This window comes from Saccopteryx bilineata, chromosome 4 (genome assembly GCF_036850765.1).
Source record: "Saccopteryx bilineata isolate mSacBil1 chromosome 4, mSacBil1_pri_phased_curated, whole genome shotgun sequence".
NCBI lineage: Eukaryota > Metazoa > Chordata > Mammalia > Chiroptera > Emballonuridae > Saccopteryx > Saccopteryx bilineata.
This window is the reverse complement of record NC_089493.1, coordinates 173,497,818-173,519,202: the sequence shown is the minus strand read 5'-3', so window position 1 is coordinate 173,519,202 and position 21,385 is coordinate 173,497,818. Positions and strand designations below refer to the sequence as shown.

General features: G+C 38.7%; 1 protein-coding gene across 1 annotated transcript; it reads left to right on the top strand.

The window, feature by feature from the left end:
• The first annotated feature begins 10,902 nt into the window (after positions 1 to 10,902).
• Positions 10,903 to 18,635, top strand: LOC136333575 (serine protease inhibitor Kazal-type 1-like). Its single transcript, XM_066272914.1, has 5 exons — positions 10,903 to 11,058; positions 11,655 to 11,742; positions 12,316 to 12,353; positions 17,534 to 17,643; positions 18,371 to 18,635. The coding sequence occupies exons 2-5, from the start codon at positions 11,673 to 11,675 to the stop codon at positions 18,483 to 18,485; spliced, it is 333 nt and encodes a 110-aa protein (XP_066129011.1). The 5' UTR covers positions 10,903 to 11,058; positions 11,655 to 11,672; the 3' UTR covers positions 18,486 to 18,635.
• The last annotated feature ends 2,750 nt before the right edge of the window (positions 18,636 to 21,385 follow it).

The window sequence follows — 21,385 nt, the reverse complement described above, 5'->3', positions numbered from 1 at the left end:
TAAACTAGTCAGAAAAGACACCTTGTTAGGGAGGGGAGGTGGAGACAATGAATGTGTATATAAATGAAGGAACAATTTCAGAGGAGGAAGAGAACTAAGAAGATAATGATAATAATTATAAAAGAACTTTCTGAGGTAACAGGAGGGCTGCAATCTGAATCAACACAGAGCTGCTGGTACAGAAGAGAAACAGTGGGCAGAGTATTCCAGAAAGAGACAACAGCGACAGCAGGTCCCTAAGACCAAAATTACCTTGGCATGCTCAAGAGAGGGAAATATGGCCCCAATAGAAGGAGCATAATGAATGAAGAGGGGGGTGTTACTGAATGAAGAGGGGGTGTTACTGAATGAAGAGGGGGTGTTACTGAATGAAGAAGGGTGTTACAAGGTAAGATGGGCAGGTGGGTATATAGGAAGGGTCTTGGAGATTGTGGTGAGCAATTTAAATTGTATCTAAATTCAGTGGAAAGCCTTTGCATAGGATAGTAGGACAGTGACTTCATGTGACTGCATGGTCAGCATCTTTGACAAGAACAAGTCAAGGGGCAGAGTCTTGTGAACATTATTATAACACTGAACTGAATTTTTATGTTAAGAGAGACAGGCAATATTTAGCTTTAAGAAGGTTTTCCACAGTAGAGACTGACAGACATCTCAAACTCAACATGGTCACAACTGAGATTTCTCCCCAGCAGTCTTCCCTCTCTTAGAAATGGTCATTATCTGCTCTCAGTTTTCAGAACACCACCAGAAGGCATGCTTGAATCATCCAACTCATCAGCAAAGTCCGAGCCCATTTCTCATCTCTTCATGCTGCTACCATGGCCCAAGTCCTACTCATCTCTGCCTGACCATTGCAGTGGCCTCCTAACTAACTCCCTGCTCTCAACCCCGTCTCTCTTCAGTCTACTGTCAGCACAACTGCCAGAGGGAGCCTGTTAAAATAAAAGTCAGATGACCTTATTTCTCTGTCCAAAACCCTCCATTGTTCTCTTGTCTCAGAGTCAAAGTCAACATCCTCACAATGGACCTTGTGATAACCTTTCCCACTACCCTCTCTTCCCACATTTCCTGCTGTTTTCTGCTCACTTTGCTCCTTCAACACTCACACCTACTTCCACCTCAGGCGTTCGATCTTCCTGGCCCTACTAGGGCCTAGTGCACAGAATATATTTTCTATATATACATAATGTTTCTCTATTTTTTCTTTCTGGATTTTACTAAAATTCATCTTCTTAATTGAAGTAGAAATTTGATTGTTTGGATATATCAATATTTTGTTTTTAAATGAATATTTAGTGGCTATAACTCAAAGCCAAATTTGCCTTATTGTTGGCCTAAAGACTTCTGCAATATTGCCACCATTTATTCATTGAATAAATGCACATAGTCTGAGGATTTTTATATGCTACCTGGAATTATATTCAGTGCCCTTTTGATAATGCACTTCTAGGCATGAACTCACAAACCTATTTTTAAAGTATCCTTCTTTGTAAACATCATGGTAGAAAATGGAGGATTTAACTATCTGAGATGAACCCTGATGTAGACCGACTCTTCCCAAATATCACCTGAACTCTGGGATACAGCATCCTCAGCTGGATACAACTCCAGATCTGAAATCTGTGAGATATGGATGGTGGGTGGAAATCAGAAAGGGAGCAAAAAATCAACATCTTATATTCCATTTAATAGCCAACTTCTTACCAAGTTCTCTTGGACAACAATCCTAGTTTTGTTGACATTTCCAGGAAACTTTTTTCCAGATGACTGAAGTTCAGTCTTGTGTAACTAAGTGTTTGCTTTAACAAAGGTTGTTTTTTTTCTCTAGCACAAAATGTGAAGATAAACATATGGTTACATCCTAGACCGGGTCGTTTGCAAATGACTGCAACCTCTCTATGATCTCAATTCCAAGTATCTAAGTTTCTGACAAAAGCTTCCTATATTTCCAGCTCACTTCCACCTCTACGCCAACCCCAGTGATGCTCTGATCCCACAGCTGGATCTCTAAAATATTCACCTTTCCACTTTTTCAAAGTCCTTCCCTGACTAATGTCTTCTCTTCCTTCTTACTCAATTTTACTTTCACAGGCAATCATTTTAACTACTTCCATGAATATACATACACACCTGTCTTCTTTTCTTCTCTGATTTCATCCTGCTCACATGGTCAAACTATACCCCTGGGTAAATCCGACGTTCTGCCTGGGCCTGAAAGCCTGGTGGTTAGAGCATTGCCCTATTGCGCCAAGATTGTGTATTCAATTCCCATTAGGGCACATACAGGAAGATAAATGTTTTTCTCTCTCTCACTTCCTAAAATCAATCAATAAATTTAAAATAAAAGTTTTGTAAAAATCTGACACATTCTGCCTCATTAGTGCCTGGCTCATGTAGCAGAACATTATGAATGTTCATGAACAGGCAAAGGGATAAACAAATTGTGGCCTAGCCACAGAATGGATATTACTCAGTACTAAGAAACAAGGAAGTACTGATAGGCAAAACATGGTCCTCGAAATAAATATAAGGAATGAAAGGCAAACCAGAAAACATATGGTATATTCCATCTATGTAAAATTCTAGAAAAAGCGAACTAATCCAGAGATTCAGCAGATCATCAGTTGCCTGGAGAGAGAGGAAGGATGGGAGAGGAAGAAACTAAGGATGTGATGGCTATGTTCACTATCTTGAATGTGATGATAGTTTCATGGTTGTGTGTGTGTGTGTGTGTGTGTGTGTGTGAGTGTGTGTGTGTGTGAGTGTATATATACACATACACATATATATATATATATGTCACATTTATCAGACTGTACATTTTATGTATGAGGAGGTTATTGTATGCCAATTACACCTCAGTAGAACTGTTGAGAAGAAAATGTTAAAATATCTGTTTTCATTATTTTTGCTATTATATATTGGTAATGTGTTTCTCTTTTTGTTTACTGCCCTTTAAAATATATGTATGTAGCCCTGGCCGGTTGGCTCAGCGGTAGAACGTCGGCCTGGCGTGAGGGGGACCTGGGTTTGATTCCCAGCTAGGGCACATAGGAGAAGCGCCCATTTGCTTCTCCACCCCCGCCCCCTCCTTCCTCTCTGTCTCTCTCTTCCCCTCCCGCAGCCAAGGCTCCATTAGAGCAAAGATGGCCCAGGCGCTGGGGATGGCTCCTTGGCCTCTGCCCCAGGCGCTAGAGTGGCTCTGGTCACAGCAGAGCGACGCCCGGGGGGGGGGGGCATAGCATCGCCCCCTGGTGGGCGTGCCAGGTGGATCCCAGTCGGGCGCATGCGGGAGTCTGTCTGACTGTCTCTCCCCGTTTCCAGCTTCAGAAAAATACAATATATATATATGTATGTATGTATTAGGCGGTTCTGCAGAGAACATTTGCTAATAGAGATAATTTTACTTTTCTTTTTCATTGGTAACCACCTTTCCCTTTCTGCTTTTTCTTTCTCCTTTCCTCATCACACTGAGATCTCCTCATTTTATGAAAAAGCAATCAAATCCACAGCATGGATTTTTCTGTATGGTATCTCTCTTGATGTCCTTCAGCCAACTGAGTGTCTCCTGTCATTTTTTGTCATCAAAAAAATTTTTTTTTTATCTAGAATAGCTATTGAGATGGTCATAAGATTTTCTCTTTTACTGTTAATGTGGTTAGTTCCATTTCTTAGTTTTCAAATGCTAAATCAAGCTTGACTCCCTTAAAATTCTAGTTGATAAAAAGCTTTTCTTAAAATAAATTTTTTAAATTTTATTTAGACAATTAATTTTAACAGGATGACATTGATCAATTAGAGTACACAGATTCAGAGAAAACACCTCCAGATCATTTTGACATTTGATTATGTTGTATACCCATCACCCAAAGTCAAATTGTCTTCTGAGACCTTCTTCTGGTTATCTTTGTGCCCCTCCCCTCTACCTTCCCCCCTCTTCTCCCTTTATCCCCCTCTCCTACCCCGTAACCACCACACTCTTGTCCATATCCTTGAGTCTTTTTTATGTCCCACCTATATATAGAATCATATAGTTCTTAGTTTATTCTGATTTACTTATTTTACTCAGTATAATGTTATGAAGTTCCATCCATGTTGTTGTAAATGATCCGATGTCATAATTTCTAATGGCTGAGTAGTATTCCATAGTGTATATGTACCACATCTTCTTTATCCAGTAATCTATTAAAGGGCTTTTTCTTGTTTCTATGTCTTGGCCACTGTGAACAATGCTGCAATGTGAACATGGGGCTGCATGTGTCTTTACGTACCAGTGTTTCTGAGTTTTGGAGGTATATACCCAGTAGAGGGATTGCTGGGTCATATGGTAGTTTTATTTTTAATTTTTTGAGGAACCACCATACTTTCTTCCATAGTGGTTGTACTACTTTACATTCCCACCAACAGTGGATGAGGGTTCCTTTTTCTCCACAGCTTCTCCAACACTTGTTGTTACCTGTCTTGTTGATAATAGCTCATCTAATAGGTGTGAGGTGGTATCTCATTGTAGTTTTGATTTGCATTTCTCTAATAGCTAAAAAAGATGAGTATCTTTCATATATCTGTTGGCCATTTGTATTTCTCCCTGGGAGAAGTGTCTGTTCATGTCCTCTTCCCATTTTTTTATTGGATTTTGTTTGTTTGTTCTTGAGTTTTATGAGTTCTTTGTAAATTTTGGATATTAGGCCCTTATCTGTGTTGTCATTTGAAAATATCATCTCCCATTTAGGTGGCTGTTTTGTTGTCAGTTTCTCTTGCTGTGCAAAAGCTTCTTAGTCTGATGTGGTCCCATTCATTTATCTTTTCCTTCACTTCCCTTGCCTTTGGAGTCATAAAGTGTTCTTTATAACCAAGTTCCATGAGTTTAGTACCTCTGATTTCTTCTATGTACTTTATTGTTTCAGGTATTATATTTAGGTCTTTGATCCATTTTGAATTAATTTTAGTACAAGGGGACAAACTGTAGTCAAGTTTCATTCTTTGGCATGTGGCTTTCCAGTTTTTCCAGCATCATTTGTTGAAGAGGCTTTCTTTTCTCCATTGTGTGTTATTGGCTCCTTTATCAAAAATTATTTGAGCATATATATGTGGTTTTATTTCTGGACTTTCTATTCTGTTCCATTGATCTGAGTGTCTATTTTTCTGCAAATACCATGCTCTCTAGATTATCATGACTGTATAATATAATTTCCAGATAGTAGTATTGTAATGCACATAGTTTTGTTCTTTTTCCTTAGGATTGCTTTGGCTATTTGGAGTTTTTTATACTGTAGTTCCATATAGACCTGATGATTTTTTGTTCCATTTCCTTAAAAAAAATGACACTGGAATTTTGATGAGAATTGCATTAAATTTTTATATCGCTTTGGCTAATATGGTCATTTTGACTATATTTATTCCTCCTATCCAAGAACAAGGAATATTTTTTCTTTTCATTGTATCTTTTTCGATTTCCCTTAACAATGCTTTGTAGTTTTCATTATATAGGTCCTTTACATTTTTTGTTTATTCCTAGGTATTTTTGTTGTTGTTGTTGCAACTATGAAGGGGATTATTTTTTTTAGTTCCTCTTTGATGTTTCATTGTTGGCTTACAGGAAGGCAATAAACTTTTGTACATTAATTTTGTACCCCACAACTTTACTGTATTGGTTTCTTGTTTCTAGTCGTCCTTTTGTGGAGTCTTTGGGGTTTTCGATATATAGGATCATATCATCTCAAAAACTGAAATCTTTACTTCTTATTTCCCAATATGAATGTTTTTTACAGCTAGTGCTTGACTTACAATCATGATGGGTTCCGACAGACCGGTTGTAACACGATTTGGTCATAAGTTGAGTAGGCTATATGTACAGTACCATGAAATGATGTTATAAAAATCTTTAAGTCACATTTTATCATAATTTTCTTTCATTATTGTTATATATCATAATTTTCTTTGTTCATTTTATGCCATTTGTATCATCTCTACACTATTTTGTTTCTTATTTTTACATTCGTCAGGTTTAAGTAAAACACTGCATTATCAGGACAACTGGTTAATATTTGCAAAACATACAAAATTACAAAATACAGGTGCATACAAAAATACAAAATACAGGTGTAAAAAATACCATAGGATACATTTTCCCAATTGCAAAACATATCAAAATATATAAACATGTATGAAATATTTTATTGGCCGCTGGTTCTTGGCTGCAGATGGTTGATATCATCATCTGAGGCAGCAGTTGGGGTTACTGGAGTTGGTTTTTCATAAACATGTGCCATCACATTCACTTTCTTTCCTTCTTCGTACTTGTTTATTGATTGCTTTCTCATATGTGCCTGGACCAGGGGATTCAGAGTGAGTGGTCTCTTGCTCAAGCCAGTGACCTTGGACTCAAACCAGCGACCATGTGGTCACGTCTATGATCCCATGCTCAAGCCAGCACCCCTGCATGCAAGCTGGTGAACCCATGCTCAAGTCGGATGAGCCTGGGCTCATTTTTATGTCAAGATCGATGGTCTTTTTTTCCTTCATGGCAGGATGAGGCATAGACAAAGACAATTTCCTCTTGGTAGACATCTTGGAAGGGGTTTGATGAAAAATATCCAAGACACAAAACACAAATTGCTGTACCGAGTCTGGGATAACAGTTGAAATGGTGCAAGCGGAGATGGTAGTGCTGTCAGAAGCTGGTCCACAATCTGGTTCACCCAGTTGGGCAATGGTTGCGCTGCCAGTCACAGTGCAGTCATGGCTCGCAATTGTGGTCATAAAGTCTAATGGTCGTAAATTGCATAGGTCGCAAGTCGATCAATATCTGAATTTCTTTCTCTTGTCTGATTGCTCTGGCTACAACTTCCGGCACTATGTTGAATAAGAGTAGAGAGAGTGGACAACCTTGTCTTGTTCCTGATTTTAGTGAAAAAGTCCTCAGTTTTATGCCATGTAATATGATGTTAGCTGATGGTTTATCATAAATGGCCTTTATTATGTTGAGATATTTTCCTTCTATACCCATTTTGTTGAGTGTTTTAAACATAAAATGGTGTTGTATTTTATTGAATGCCTTTTCTGCATCTATTGATAGGATCATATGTTTTTTGTTCTTTGTTTTGTTGATATGGTATATTACATTAACCGTTTTACATACGTTGAACCATCCTTGTGATTCTGGGGTGAATCCCACATAATCATGATGAATTATTGTTTTAATGTGTTGTTGTATTCGATTTGCTAGTACTATTTTTTAGTATTTTAACATCTGTATTCACTACAGACATTGGTCTGTTTCTTTCTTTGTATTGTCCTTGCCAGGTTTCGGTATGAGGGTTATGTTGGCCTCATAAAATGTGTTCGGAAGTATTGCTTCTTCTTCAAGTTTTTTGGAGACTTTGAGTAGACTAGGAACCAAGTCTTCTTTGAATGTTTGATAGAATTCACTAGTATAGCCGTCTGGCCCTGGACTTTTCTTTTTGGAGAGGTTTTTATTTCCTCTCTGTTTATGGGTCTGTTTAGGCTTTCAGCTTCTTCATGACTCAGTCTAGGAAGATTTTATTGTTCTAGGAATTTATCCATTTCTTCTAGATTGTTAAATTTGGTGGCATATAGTTTTTCATAGTATTCTACAATAATTCTTTCTATATCTATGTTATCTGTGGTGATTTCTCCTCTTTCATTTTGGATTTTGTTTATATGAGTCCTTTCTCTTTTTTCCTTAGTGAGTTCTGCCAAGAGTTTGTCAATTTTGTTGATCTTTTCAAAGAACCAGCTCCTTGTTTTATTAATTTTTTTCTATACTTTTTCTGTTCTCTATTTTGTTTATTTCTGCTCTGGTTTTTATTGTTTCCTTTCTTTTGCTGGTTTTGAGTTGCCTTTGTTCTTTTTCTAGTTTCTTAAGATGTGAAGCTAAGTGGTTTACTTGGGCTCTCTCTTGTTTGTTCATATAGGCCTGTAGTGATATGAACTTCCTTCTTATTACTGCTTTTGCTGCATCCCAGAGATTCTGATATGTTGTATTGTATTTTCGTTTGTATGTATCTTTTGATCTCTGCTTTTATTTCTTCTTTGACCCACTCATTTTTTTAAAAGTATGTTGTTTAATTTCCATATTTTTGTGGGTCTGTTTACCTCTTTTTTGCAGTTGAATTCTAGTTTCAAGGCTTTATGATCAGAAATATGTTTGGCATAATTTCAACCCTTCTGAATTTTTTGATGTTATTTTTGTTGCCCAACATTTCAATTCTTAAGAATGTTCCATGTACACTAGAGAGAAATGTATATTCTGACACTTTGGGATGAAATGTCCTGTAGATGTCTATCATATCCAATTGTTCTAGTGTTTCATTTAAAGCCAACATTTCTTTATTGATTTTCTGTTTGGATGAATGATCTAGAGCAGGGGTCTCAAACTCGCGGCCTGCGGGCCACAACAATTTTGTGCGGCCCGTAGACTAATCCACAGGCTTACTTAATTTTATCCAAAATATTTTGAACTTCGTGGATTAGTCTGTGGGCCGCACAAAATTGTTCGGCAGGCCACATGCAGCCCGCGGGCCGCGAGTTTGAGACCCCTGATCTAGAGCCATCAGTGATGTATTGAGGTCTCCAAGTATGATTGTATTTTGGTCGATTTTTGTTTTTAGGTCAGTCAGTAGCTGTCTTATATATTTTGGTGCTCCTTGCTTTGGTGCAGATCTATTAAGAAGTGTTATGTCTTCTTGATTCAATGTCCCCTTTATCATTATGAAATGACCGTTTTTGTCTCTGATTACCTTTACTGTCTTGTAGTCAGCATTGTTAGATATGAGTATTTTTTTTTATGTTATTTGCTTGGAGTATTGTTTTCCAACCTTTCACTTTAAATTTGTTTTTATCCTTGTACCTTAGATGTGTTTCTTGTAGGCAGCATACAGTTGGATTTTCTTTTTTAATCCATTCTGCTACTATGTGTCTTTTTATTGGTGAGTTCAATCCATTTACATTTAGTTTAATTATTGACACTTGAAGGTTTCCTATTGTCATTTTATATATTGCTTTCTGATAGTTTTGTATCATGTTTGGTTCTTCTCTTCTGTTTTTCTATCATTTGTTTTTGTTTGGTTGTAATCCATACTTCTTTCCTCTGTTACTTCTTTTATCAAGCCATGTGCTCTGTGGTGATTATTTACTGGGGTGGTTACCATTAAGTAAAGGAAAGGATACATATCATGTTCATTGTACTACAGTATCTCATGAGTGTTTCTGCACTCCATCCTCCTTTGCTACTGTTAATCTTTGTCCTCTCCCCTTTTTTGTTTTTGTTGTCATAGCTTGATCTTGTTTTTATTGTGATCTTGATGAAGCTTTAACTTGTAGTTTTGTTTTGTTTTGTTCTTTTTATCTGGTCTGAAAACCCCCTATAGTATTTCCTGAAGTGGGGGTTTTCTGGTGATAAAATCCCTCATCTTTTCTATATCTGTGAATGTTTTTATTTCTCCGTCGTATTTGAAGGATAACATTGATGGGTATAGTATTCTTGGCTTGAAGTTCCTCTCTTTCAAAACTTTAAATATTGGGGTCCACTCTCTTCTAGCTTGTAGAGTTTCTGCTGAAAAATCTAATAATAATCTAATGGGCCTTCCTGATAAAAAGTTTTTAAACGACTGCTCTATTCTACTTGTTGATAGTCTGTGAATAAGTGACACTGCCCTTTAACATAACAGGTTTTCTTTAGCTACTAGAAAATGCTTCTGTCACTTTCTAGGTCTTTGTTGTATGCTTATGCGGTGCATATAACATGTCAGGCACTTTTAAGCAATTAACAATTGCAAGCATCAAATTTATTTTAAATCCTCCTGAAAAATGAGATAACTTATAATCAGATCATATATGCAATTGTCAAGGTCCCTTACCTACTATGCCCCAGAGCTAAGACCTGAAGCCCAGCTGTCTGGCTCTAGGTTTTGAAGAATAAACTATCATGATCATTTTAGGGTTTATATTCCTTTTCTTGAGACCGAATTACAAAACTCTGAAACAAGCTAAATACACATTTATAAGTGTATTTAAATTAATTTATTTGTATACTCCACTAAATACTTTATATTCAATAAAAATATGTATATGAGGACTTAGAAAGAAGTCAAATTTAAATACTGTGTAAATAAAACTAGCCACAGACAGATTTGTATATATACCCTCATAAAAATGAGGAGATATTTAAAAATGAATATGAAGTCATAAAAAAAGAAGCATTTGATTTTTTTTATTAAACAAGAACATCAGAAAAGCAAACGAAAGTCAAAGAAAGTTGTCAATTATATATATGAGATGCAAAATCAACTTTAATTCATTGGTGAAAATGTACTATAAAAAAAGGCTGAAAGTACTGGAGTATCTGCACATTCCCTGATCCTCTAATTTTTGTGAGCAGTAATTTCCCTTAAACGTAAAAGTTCTGGTAAGACAAGTGGGGTACTGAGGGAATACTGTTCCAGAGGATGTTCTGGGGCTCTAGCCCAGTCACTCTCCACGGCAGCTGCATGTTACGAGCACTTTACAAACTTTTAAATGATATCAGTTACTATGATCTCACACAAAATTGAATCACAGCCTTGGGGGTAAAAATATGGGTACTGGTAATTTCACCAAGTTCTCCAGGTTGTTCTCATAGCTATCTACATTTGAAAACTACTGAAGTACAAGACACATTTGAAAGCTGTAGTTTCTGGAGTTCTTTTCGAGGCTTTTTTCTTTCTCCTACACAGCTCTCTTGCTTAGAAAGGTGTCATGTCTTCCCTAGTTTAGGATCTATAAACAACTTATTGTTTTCTCCCCTCCCCATTCATTTGTGCCTGTGATGAAACTGCCTGTGCTCTAAACTTCCTGCTGTAGGAACAGCTTTGATGACCTGTGTGTGTGGCAACTTCCCTGTCACTGCCAGGACATGACATGTGATCCCTCTGGGTCTTATCTCCCCTTGCTTTCCTTCCCTTGATATTTAAAACACACTACTCAATATAGTGGAGGTAGCTGAAGAAGCAAGGGTAAACAAGACAGCCACAGTCACCCTTTGTATTGCATCTTGAGGTGAGTAATTTGGGGCATAAATTACTGTGACTTTTTTTGTATAGTTTTGCTATGAAGACTGCTCTAGCTCTGGCCCTTCTAGGAATACTGCTTCTCTGAAGGATAGTTTGAGCATTCAGAACTGCATGTACTTTTTTATTAATTTTATAAAATTGAATATATTGGGTACAGGTTGAAGTGTGAAACTCAACAAAACATCACCTGCACACTGCACCGTGTGCCCATCTTCCCAAGGATACTCTCTGCTGTCCCCATTTCCCACCCTTTGCCCATCTCCCCCTGTCCCCACCCCCTTTCCCTCTGGCTGTCACCACACTGTTGTCTGTTTTTCTATCCTTGAATGCTACACAGAAGATAGTTCTCCTGAACTTTTCCCAACGTGTACTGTGTAACATGCTTACTTTTTATTGATTTGGTAGGGGAGGAGTAAAGGGAAGAATCTTCCTTAATAAAAAGTAAAGAGTTTAATAACTCCGGAGTTATAGTTGTTCTTTCTCAAACTGGAGTGTCCAGAAAGTGGTCTCTCTGGTTCTGTTCACTGAACATTTTATGGGACTTGTCATAAACCCTCTGGTTTCCTTACCACTTTCTTCAAGGGTGACTTGGGAGAGCAAATGGCTACCTTCTCAATGTGTATCCAAGTCAGCTTTCTGATCATCGTGTTGGCATTTCCTCTTTTCTCTGGTGAGTATATTTTCCAATCATGGGAGGATTTGGCGTCATTGGAAACAAAATTTTTTTTCATTTCTTTTAGCATTCTTGAATTAAGAAACCTAGCTAGAGAATAGTGCAAATTCCCTCATTCACATCTCTAGGGACCATTAATCAACCTTGGAACTGAGAGTGTTTATTACCTTAATTGTGAGGCAACAGCATGGACATCAGAAACATTATTGAAAATAATGAGTCTCAGTCAATTCCCTTTGTATTAGAATGATGTTAGCAAGTTATTATCTTTCATAACCTTCAGTTTCACCATCTACAAAATGTTGGTACTAAAGCAAATGATATCTTCCATGAAGGTGTTGTGTAGTTTAAGAAATACAATGATTTTTGAGACAAAGTTAGATCTACTATAAAAATCAGCACTGTTCACAGTTTTGGTCATTGGACTTTCCTATCCACAGTCAGTGTCAAAGAAGGCTCACTAATGCCATGTTGTTTCCTCATTGAAAGAACTGAATCCATGTCTTCTCACAACACATGTGGAAATGTCATTGGCGGTACCAAGTTATTAAATGTCTTTTATCTGTACAGGAACTAACTCGGCTGAAATCTCTGATATTACAAAGCCGGTAAGTTACTTCAAACTTATAAGAAATTGGAAATATTTCATTCTTGTAAAATAGAGTAAAATTATAAGGTAAAGTGCTTCCAACAAAAATGATGTGTTACAAAGTAAAATCCCAAATTATTAACTTCCCTGGAGAAAATATAGAAATTACACCAATGCAGAACCATACTTATTCATGCCTATCTTATTCCTTTTTACGAGCCGTACTGTGTACTTTTGGAAAGTACACGAGATAACACAGTCTTTTACGTTTCAGTATTTAAATGTTCACTGCCCTAAAATTCTCTATTCCACCTATTCATCACTTCATCTTCCCGCTCACCTGGCAACCACTGATCTTTATACTTTGTCCTTAGTTTTTCCTTCTCCAGAATATCGTATAGTTGGAAAGGTATAGTATGTAGACTTTTCAGATTGGCTTCATTCATTTAATAATATACCTTAAAGTTGTTCATGTCATTTCATGCCTTGATAGCTCTTCTCTTTTTAGAATTAATTAAAATTATGCTTGGTGTTCTCTGAGCTTCCTGGATCTGTGGTTTGGTGTCTGACATTAATTTGGAAACATTCTCAGTCATCATTGTTACAAATATTTCTTGTTCCCTTCTCTCTTTTTCCTTCCTCTGGTATTCCCATTATGTATGTTACAGTTTTTCTAGTTGTCCCATAGCTATTAGATTTTCTTCCCTTCTTTTTAGCCTTTTTCATATTACTTTTCAGTTTTTGAGGTTTTTCCTGAAATATCTTCTAGCACAGAGATTCCTTCCACAGCCATGTCCAATTACTAATACGTCCATCAAAGACAGTCCTCATGTATGTTACAATATTATTTATCTGTGGTATTTCTTTTTGGTCCTGAGAACTCTCATCTCTCTGCTCACACTGTCCACCTATTCTTGATTCTGTCTACTTTATCCATTAAAGTCTTAGCACAGTTGTTTTAAATACCTGGTCTTATTATTCCAACATCTCTGCCACAGTCTGGTTCTGATGCCTGCTCTGTCTCTTCAATTATGTCTTTTTGCTTTTTAGTATGTTTTGTAATGTTTTTGCTATGGGTGAACATAATGTACCAGGTAAAGGAACTACTGTAAACAGACCTCTAGTAACTTTATGATAAGGTGTGGGGCAAGGGGAAACATTCTATTGTCTGATGATTAGGTCTCAGTCGTTTAGTGAGCCTGAGCCTCTGGACTGGGAACCTCACACATACGTTTTAGTTTGTATCTCCTCCCTGAGGTGGGACTGAATTGCTAGAGTGGACTGGAGTTGAGTACTTCCCTTCTCTCAGGTCAGTTAGGCTCTGACAGTACCCCAGTAGGTTAGGTTTTAGTTAAGTTTATCCTGAAGAAAGGACAGGTTAAAAAATAAATTCAATAAGAAAATTTTTAAAAAATGCATTGGTATCCACAGCCTTGCTAACATAATGTGCTATTAAGGTTTTCAAATTTGATCTGATCTTTCTATAATAATATGAGTTTTATTTGTATGTTTCTAAATATATTTAAAATTGAATACTTTTTGCATATTTATAAATACCTTCTATTTTTTTTATAATTTATATTATGACTTGTTATAGTGTTTGTTTGCTATGCAGATTTAATATTTATTTCTGTAACACTTTTGCTTTAACTTATATTTCTTTCCTGAACTCAATCTTGTTGTTCTATACATTAAAAATAAAATAAGTTTCACTCCTAGAGTTTGACTTTTTTTTTTTTTAAACTTTATTGTTTTTTTGTTTGTTTTGTACTTTTCTGAAGCTGGAAATGGGGAGAGACAGACAGACTCCCGCATGCGCCCGACCGGGATCCACCCGGCACGCCCACCTGGGGCGACGCTCTGCCCACCAGGGGGCGATGCTCTACCCCTCAGGGGCGTCGCTCTGCTGAGACCAGAGCCACTCTAGCGTCTGGGGCAGAGGCCAAGGAGCCATCCCCAGCGCCCGGGCCATCCCTGCTCCAATGGAGCCTCGGCTGCGGGAGGGGAAGAGAGAGACAGAGAGGAAGGAGGGGGTGGGGGTGGAGAAGCAAATGGGTGCTTCTCCTATGTGCCTTGGCCGGGAATCGAACCCGGGTCCCCCGCACGCCAGGCCGACACTCTACCGCTGAGCCAACCGGCCAGGGCGAGTTTGACTTTTGATTCAAGGAATCAACACATCCCAGATGTTTGCTAGAGGCTACTGATTATACTGTGTTTTCAGTGCTGCATTCAGGTTTTCTTCTGCTTCCTGGTTTTATATTTTAGAAGCTAGGAGGCTTCAACTACAGGTATGTGATTCTCAATTTTTCTTTCTTCTTATAGAAGTTCTGCATAGATGAAGATGACTATGTGCCATATATTTGAGTGAACACAGTTGGCTCTTGCTCTAGGTTTGTTTAGTGTTTCTGGTGAAAGAGTGCCCTATTGTGTCCACAGAAAAATTCTGGTTCCTTTATGAGGTGGTGTGTGTGTGTTTTATCTTTTTATATATACACACACACACACACACACACACACACACACACACACACTGTTCGGTTCTCTTTTGTATTGCATTATTTTGAAGGTCCCCATGTGTTTCTTTTTACTTTCACTTCCTTTTCTCTAAGATGTCACATGAATCCCCCCACTTTTTGACTTTCAATTCACTGAATTGTAATGACTCTCAGAGACTTCTATCTTGAGTCTCACTTACTTTTAGTTTCTTCACTTGTAAACATGTCCTTGTCTACTAGGTCTTTTTACAGGTTTCCCCCCCCCAGGAATTATGGGCTTTCTCAGTTCTCCTCTTGTGTCTTTAATAATTTGGTATACTTTTTCTGCTTCTCTGGCTTCCTTCCACCCCTTGCTACCCACTGCTATCAATATTCAATTGATTGATATATCACAGTTATCTATCCATTCATCATTGATGAACATTGGGTTGTTTACACTTTTCGACTATTATGAATATATTTAAGGATCCCAATGCATTCTAACTAAAACATTTACTTTCAAATCCACAGCTATTCACACTGTATCAAAACTATAAATAAATACAAAGAGGTAATATTAATAGTCAACAGAGAAAAAAGAAATAATTACCTACAAAGATACTGAAAATAGATTGTTATTAGACTCCTCAATTTGAACAATGGAAGACATTGTCAGTCTTAACATAGATCCAAAAATCCTAAATAAAAACTTCATATGTAGCTTGACCTATGGTGACACAGTGGTTGAAGCATTGCCCTAGAATGCTGAGATCATTGGTTCTCATTCCAGGCTTGCCTGGCCAAATACATATAATATAACAGGTGTCGGGAACCTATGGCTCGTGAGCCAGATGTGGCTCTTTTGATGGCTGTATCTGGCTTGCAGACAAATCTTTAATAAAAAAAATATAACTTTAAAAATATAAAACATGTTCATGCATTACAATCCATTCGTTTCCTACCGCTCATGTTCATGGTTGCGGGTGGCTGGAGCCAATCACAGCTCTCCTTTCGGACAACACCAAACTTTTATTGGGTAATGCATAATATACATGGGTCCTTGTATGGCTCTCATGGAATTTCATATTAAAATATGTGGCATTCATGGCTCTTTCAGCCAAAAAGATTCCCGACCCCGTACATATAAGAAGTAACAGCCTGCTTGACCAGGAAGTTGCGCAGTGGATAGAGCATCAAACTGAAAGGCAGAGGACCCAGGTTCGAAAATCCAAGGTCTCCTTCTCGATCACTGGCTCATCCGGCTTGAGAGTGAGCTCCCTAGTTTGAGCGTGGGGTCACTGGCTTGACCATGGGATCATACATATGACCCAATGGTCTCAGGCTTGAGCCAAGAGATCGCTGGCTTAAAGCCCAACTTCGGTGGCTTGAGCCCATGATCACTGGCTTGAGCTAGGGGTCAATTGCTCTGTTGTAGCCATCTGGTCAAGGCACATATAAGAAAGAAATCAATAAATAACTAAGGAGGCAAAGGAGCTTCAATGAAGAATTGATGCTTCTCATCTCTCTCCTTTCTTGTCTGTCTGTCCCTATCTGTCTCTCTCTCTCTGCCTCCTCTCTGACTCCGTCACAAAAAAAAAATAAAAAAGAGAAAGAAGCTACTGCCAGACCAGGTGGTTATGCATTGGACGGAGCTTTGGATGGGGTACAGAGGACCTAGCTTGAGCACGAGCTCATTTAGCTTGAGCATGGGCTGACCAGCTTGAGCACGTGGTCACTGGTTTGAGCATGGGATCATAGACATGATACCATGGTTGCTGGTGTGAGCCTAAAGGTCGCTGGCTTAAAGCCCAAGGTTGCTGGCTTGAGCCCAAGGTCGCTAGCTTGAGCAAGGGGTCACTTCCTCCGCTATAGCTCCCAGGTCAAGGCACATATGAGAAAGTAATCAATGAACAGTTAAGGCACTGAAACAAAGAGTTGATACTTCTCATCCCTCTCCCTTCCTGTCTGCCTGTCTCTATCTGTCCCTCTCTCTGTCTCTTTCTATCTCTGTCTCTCTTGCAAAAAAAATAAAAAATAAAAAAGCTACTACTACAAGGTAATGCTTCTAGCTACTCCCACCACCATTTCTCTCACTTTCTCTCTCTCTCCTCTCTAAAATCATAACTAAAATAAAATTGGTATGGAAAGCATAGCAGTGTATAAAAATACAGCCAAATTATGACAGTCTCTTTTACCAGCAATAAATGATTGATTTAGATTAGGTTTACTATAATTTATCATTAATGTGTAAAAAATTGTCAATTTATATTATTTCAATAAATAATTGTAAAGGTTTTCATAGAAAGTAATCTATACTTACTAAAATATATAGAAGAAACCAGAATAGTTTATAATAATTATACATATACAGTATCTTTAAAAGTACCCAAAGTTAAGTAATACACAATTTTATTAATAATTGTATAGACTCTACACAGGAAAAGCAAGTCAATGATAAATAGAAAACTGAGTGTAATGATCAACTCTGAGATGAGAGGGGAATGGAATTTGCAGGAAGTATCTGATAGGGAAGGCTAAGTTCATAAAAAAGTTTTGTTTTTACATTTCGTTTCTAATTACAGGGATGTTTGTTTTGTTATGGGCCCATGATAATATCATGTAAATTATCATATTTTTTAATTTACAGCATTTCATAATAACATATTAAGAACATAGTTTTAGATATATACTCTATGATTATTTCTTTGTTGCCTGCACTTTACAGACTGCCTGTAACAAAAACCCAACATTTGGATGCCCTAAAAACCATAGCCCAGTCTGTGCATCCAATGGAGTCACCTATAGTAATCTCTGCACATTTTGTAAGGCAAACAGGTAAGCGTGCTATATCAATATTTACTCTTTTTACTTACTGAAATAGTGTCATGTACTAGAAACTTCTGTTTTGCTCCTAATCTAGTTACAGGTACATTAAGTCCTTACATCACGTCTTTCATAGATTCTGCAACAGTAAGAAAAATGACATATAATAAAACCAATTTTGCCATAGGTTAATTGATATAAATAAGAGTTAAGTTCCTGCAACATCTCATCAAGGTTATAGCAAATCTTTGAACAAAACAACGTTATTTAAGGACCTGCTGTACACAGTAAACAACTACTGCATTCTATGAAAGCTTGAGCCTGTATCCTTCACCTCCACCCTGGAATGCAAACTTCTCAACGTAGGCTAGCTTCACCTGTGTATGATGACGACTTGATTTCAAATATTGAAATCAATTAACATTCCTTGATTTACTATAACTGTTTCCAGTTACTAGGACTGCATGTAAAGTGGAGACGCTGGAATCAACCACACTCTCCACCCACTCATTCCTCAGGTGTGGGCTGGGTCCCCATAGTGCATCAGGCCTGAGGATATGCCCGCAACAGGACAAGGGTCCCGTGCAGGGCCCGGGGCACTGCTGTGACAGCTGCCTGAGGGGCCGCCTGGGCTCTTTGCCTTGGACCTTGTTCATATGCTCAGTTCAGGGAGCACTTGGGACACAATTAGGGGGCATGACATACTGCTTTCTTTTAATATGTTTTTCTCTCTACACAGAAAAAGTCACGGGAAAATTACTTTTCAACATAATGGCTCATGCAGGAGAATATTGTCCACTGGAGGGTCAAAGCCACGTTTGGATTCTGTGGAGCTGCTGGGAACAGCTGCATGAAGTGACAACAAGACTCTCTGCCTTAAGACTTGTTCACATGTTCAGCCTCAAGGGTACCAGAAGCACAATCAGGGAGCATGACATATTGCTCTGTATTAATATTTCTTTTTCGTGACAGAGAAAGTTATGGTAAATTCACATTTAAACACACTGTATCATGCTGTTCTTCGCCATGTGGCTCCATACATTCATATGACTCCTCTTTACTCCTTCTCAGCGGTTGGATTCTATAGAATATCAGTCCCTTCAATAGAAATAGTGCCAAAAACTCCTGAATAAGTAGATTAATTATGCTTTGGAAACTGGATAAACTGTTAGTAACAGGTTTCTCCACTCCCAAATTTTGTAATTAAAAAATTTTAACTCTGAGATGACGTCAGAGTAATGGCGGGGTAGGAAGCGATACCGATAAATCTCCCCCAAAACTCAACAAGATCTTCAACCAGAAACAGAAAAACCTATACTTGGAGCTTCCAGATGCTTCGCAATACACCCAAAGGTATGATTGAGTGAAAAATTGGCTAAATATATAACCAAACCCCGAAGGAAATAGGGAGTAAGAAATGCTCCGCCTTCCTCACTAACCAAAACAGGGCGGCTTTCTCTGGTAACTGTGAATATAGAAACTGAGGCGGGCAAAGGGGGTGAATAGATCCAGGCCACCGCGGCACAGACGGCCGAACCAGGCTGTGGCACGGAGATCCAAGCCGAGGAAAATCTGATCCTGTGGCAACCCGGGCAATACAAGCTAACACTCGCGCCAAACCCAAACAAAGAAAGACAAGCGGAGCGGCCATTTTACCCGGTCTCCTGGTCGGCGTGCGCGTAGTGGGCGAGAGATTTCTTCCTAAGCCCCGGAAGTGGGTGCCCGTGTTGCCCCACGGAGAGGCAGGGTCAGAGGCCTTTCTGTGGGCTGAGGGCAGAGTCTCTGGGCAGCCCCAGCACCCTGGGAAAGCCACGCATGGGAGGGAGTGAGAACTAATTCCAACGGTGGAGATTTTCCGTGCTGGAGGGTGTTTCACTCAGAGGGAACCGCGGCCGGCCTCATATCCTGGTTTGCGCGCGCAGATAAGAAGTGAGCAATTCCTCCGAGTGCCTCGGCAGTGCACGCCCGTGTTATCGCACAGAGGGGCAGAGTCAGGGGCCTTTGTGTGGGCCAAAGCGGAATCTCGGGCCGCCCCAGCGCCTTGCAAAAGCCGCACACGGGGACGGAGCGAGACTCAATTCCAACGCTGCAACTTTTCCCTGCGGTTGGGGGTTTCACTCAGAGCGTGAGACTGCTGGCCGGATATCCTGGTCGCAGACAGTGAGTGAGAGTTTCCTCCAAGCGCCCCGGAAGTGGGCGCCTGCTTGTGTTACCGGACAGAGTGGCAGAGCCAGAGGTCTTTGAGTGGGCGGAAAGCCCGCCTGATTATGCTAGCAGCTCTGACTGACTGAGCCTTACCCAGAGCCCTGTGCTGAGTGGAAATAGAGTGGGGAGTTGCCAGCTCTTTGAGCCTCTTACTATCCAGGCAGAGGCAGCAGCAACCCCATAGCTGGATTATCAGGCTACTAATTGAGGAAGGACTAGGAGAAAGGCTCCAGGAACACGGACTCTCTCACTGTCGGAGCCTATAAATGCTAATGAGCCTCGACTCCCAACGAGACTAAAGCACAATACATGACATTGCCATAGAGACTTATCAACTGCAAACCTCTACCTGAGCGTGCCAAAGGGGCAGAACCCGGGGTACAGAGTCACCGACCAGGAAGAGGGAGAGAAAAGAAAAAGCAAGAAGATAACCTCTCAAAATCAAGAATAATCTGCAGACTTCATAACCTATCCCATTTTATTATATTTGTTCGTTTGTTTCTCTTATCTTCATTCTTGAGACTTTTTTTTCCTCCTCCAATTTGGCCGATTAACTCTCTACCGGTCTTACTCTCTCCTCTCCTTGAACTACACTACCCATAAATGTTACATCTCCCATTATCTTTTCTCTTCTCTTCCTTTCTCTCTATGAGGGTTGCACTCCAAAACCCTTAACTCTCTCTCTCTCTCTCTCCTTTCTTTTTCTTCTTTTAGTGGTTCCCTCTTTTTTTCTCTCTCTCTCTTTCTTTTCTCCCTCTATATTAGTTTCTTCCTTTCTCCTTTACATCTCCTCTCATTCAAACCTCAATAACAAACAAATTATCTTATCTGGGACTCAAACCTATGTTTGTGGCATTTTGGGGGGTTTTTACTTCACCTTTTTAACTCACTAGCAGTGCTCCCATCCCTGGCTCTCCATATTATCTAGTTCTTGTTCCACTAAATACAATAGTAAGTTTTTAATTTGTCCCCCCATTTTTCCGTTTTCGTCTTATTCCTCTCATCATAACTCTTAGACAACCAACACCTAAAAGCAAATCATTTTATTCTTGACCCAAATTTTTTCCTTATTTGCTTTTTGTGGGTCCATATGCTCTTTTTTTTTCTTTTTTCTTTTTCTTTTTATTTTTTTTCTCTTTTTTGCCCCTTTATTACTTTTCCCCAATTCAGGCCCTCCATCACAGGCATTGTTTGTTATAACTCACAATCCACCACAAGATTTTCTCAAGAAAGAGGGGAGAGGAGAGGAGAGGAAAAAAGGAGGGGGGGGGGAATAATTTCCTTTTTAAAAAATTTTTATTTTATTTTGTTTTTCTTTATTTCATTATTAATTTTTTTTAAAAAAACAACTCTTTTCGATTTTTTATTTTATTTTTTTTTAACTTTTTATTCTTTATTAAATCTCATTAATACTATCAACAAAACCACCCTCAGATGCCATTAAGGAAGAGAAAATCGAATATCATGGATACAAAAGAAAGAGAGGTAACACAGCTAGATGAGGAAAAATCTATGGAGAAAAAATTTAATATATTGGAAAGCTTGGAGC

Coding starts and splice junctions, on each gene's coding strand:
- LOC136333575 (XM_066272914.1), top strand. CDS start 11,673: ATGGCTACCTTCTCAATGTGTATCCAAGTCAGCTTTCTGATCATCGTG. Junction 11,743..12,315: donor GGCATTTCCTCTTTTCTCTG/GTGAGTATATTT, acceptor TTATCTGTACAG/GAACTAACTCGGCTGAAATC. Junction 17,644..18,370: donor ACATTTTGTAAGGCAAACAG/GTAAGCGTGCTA, acceptor CTCTCTACACAG/AAAAAGTCACGGGAAAATTA.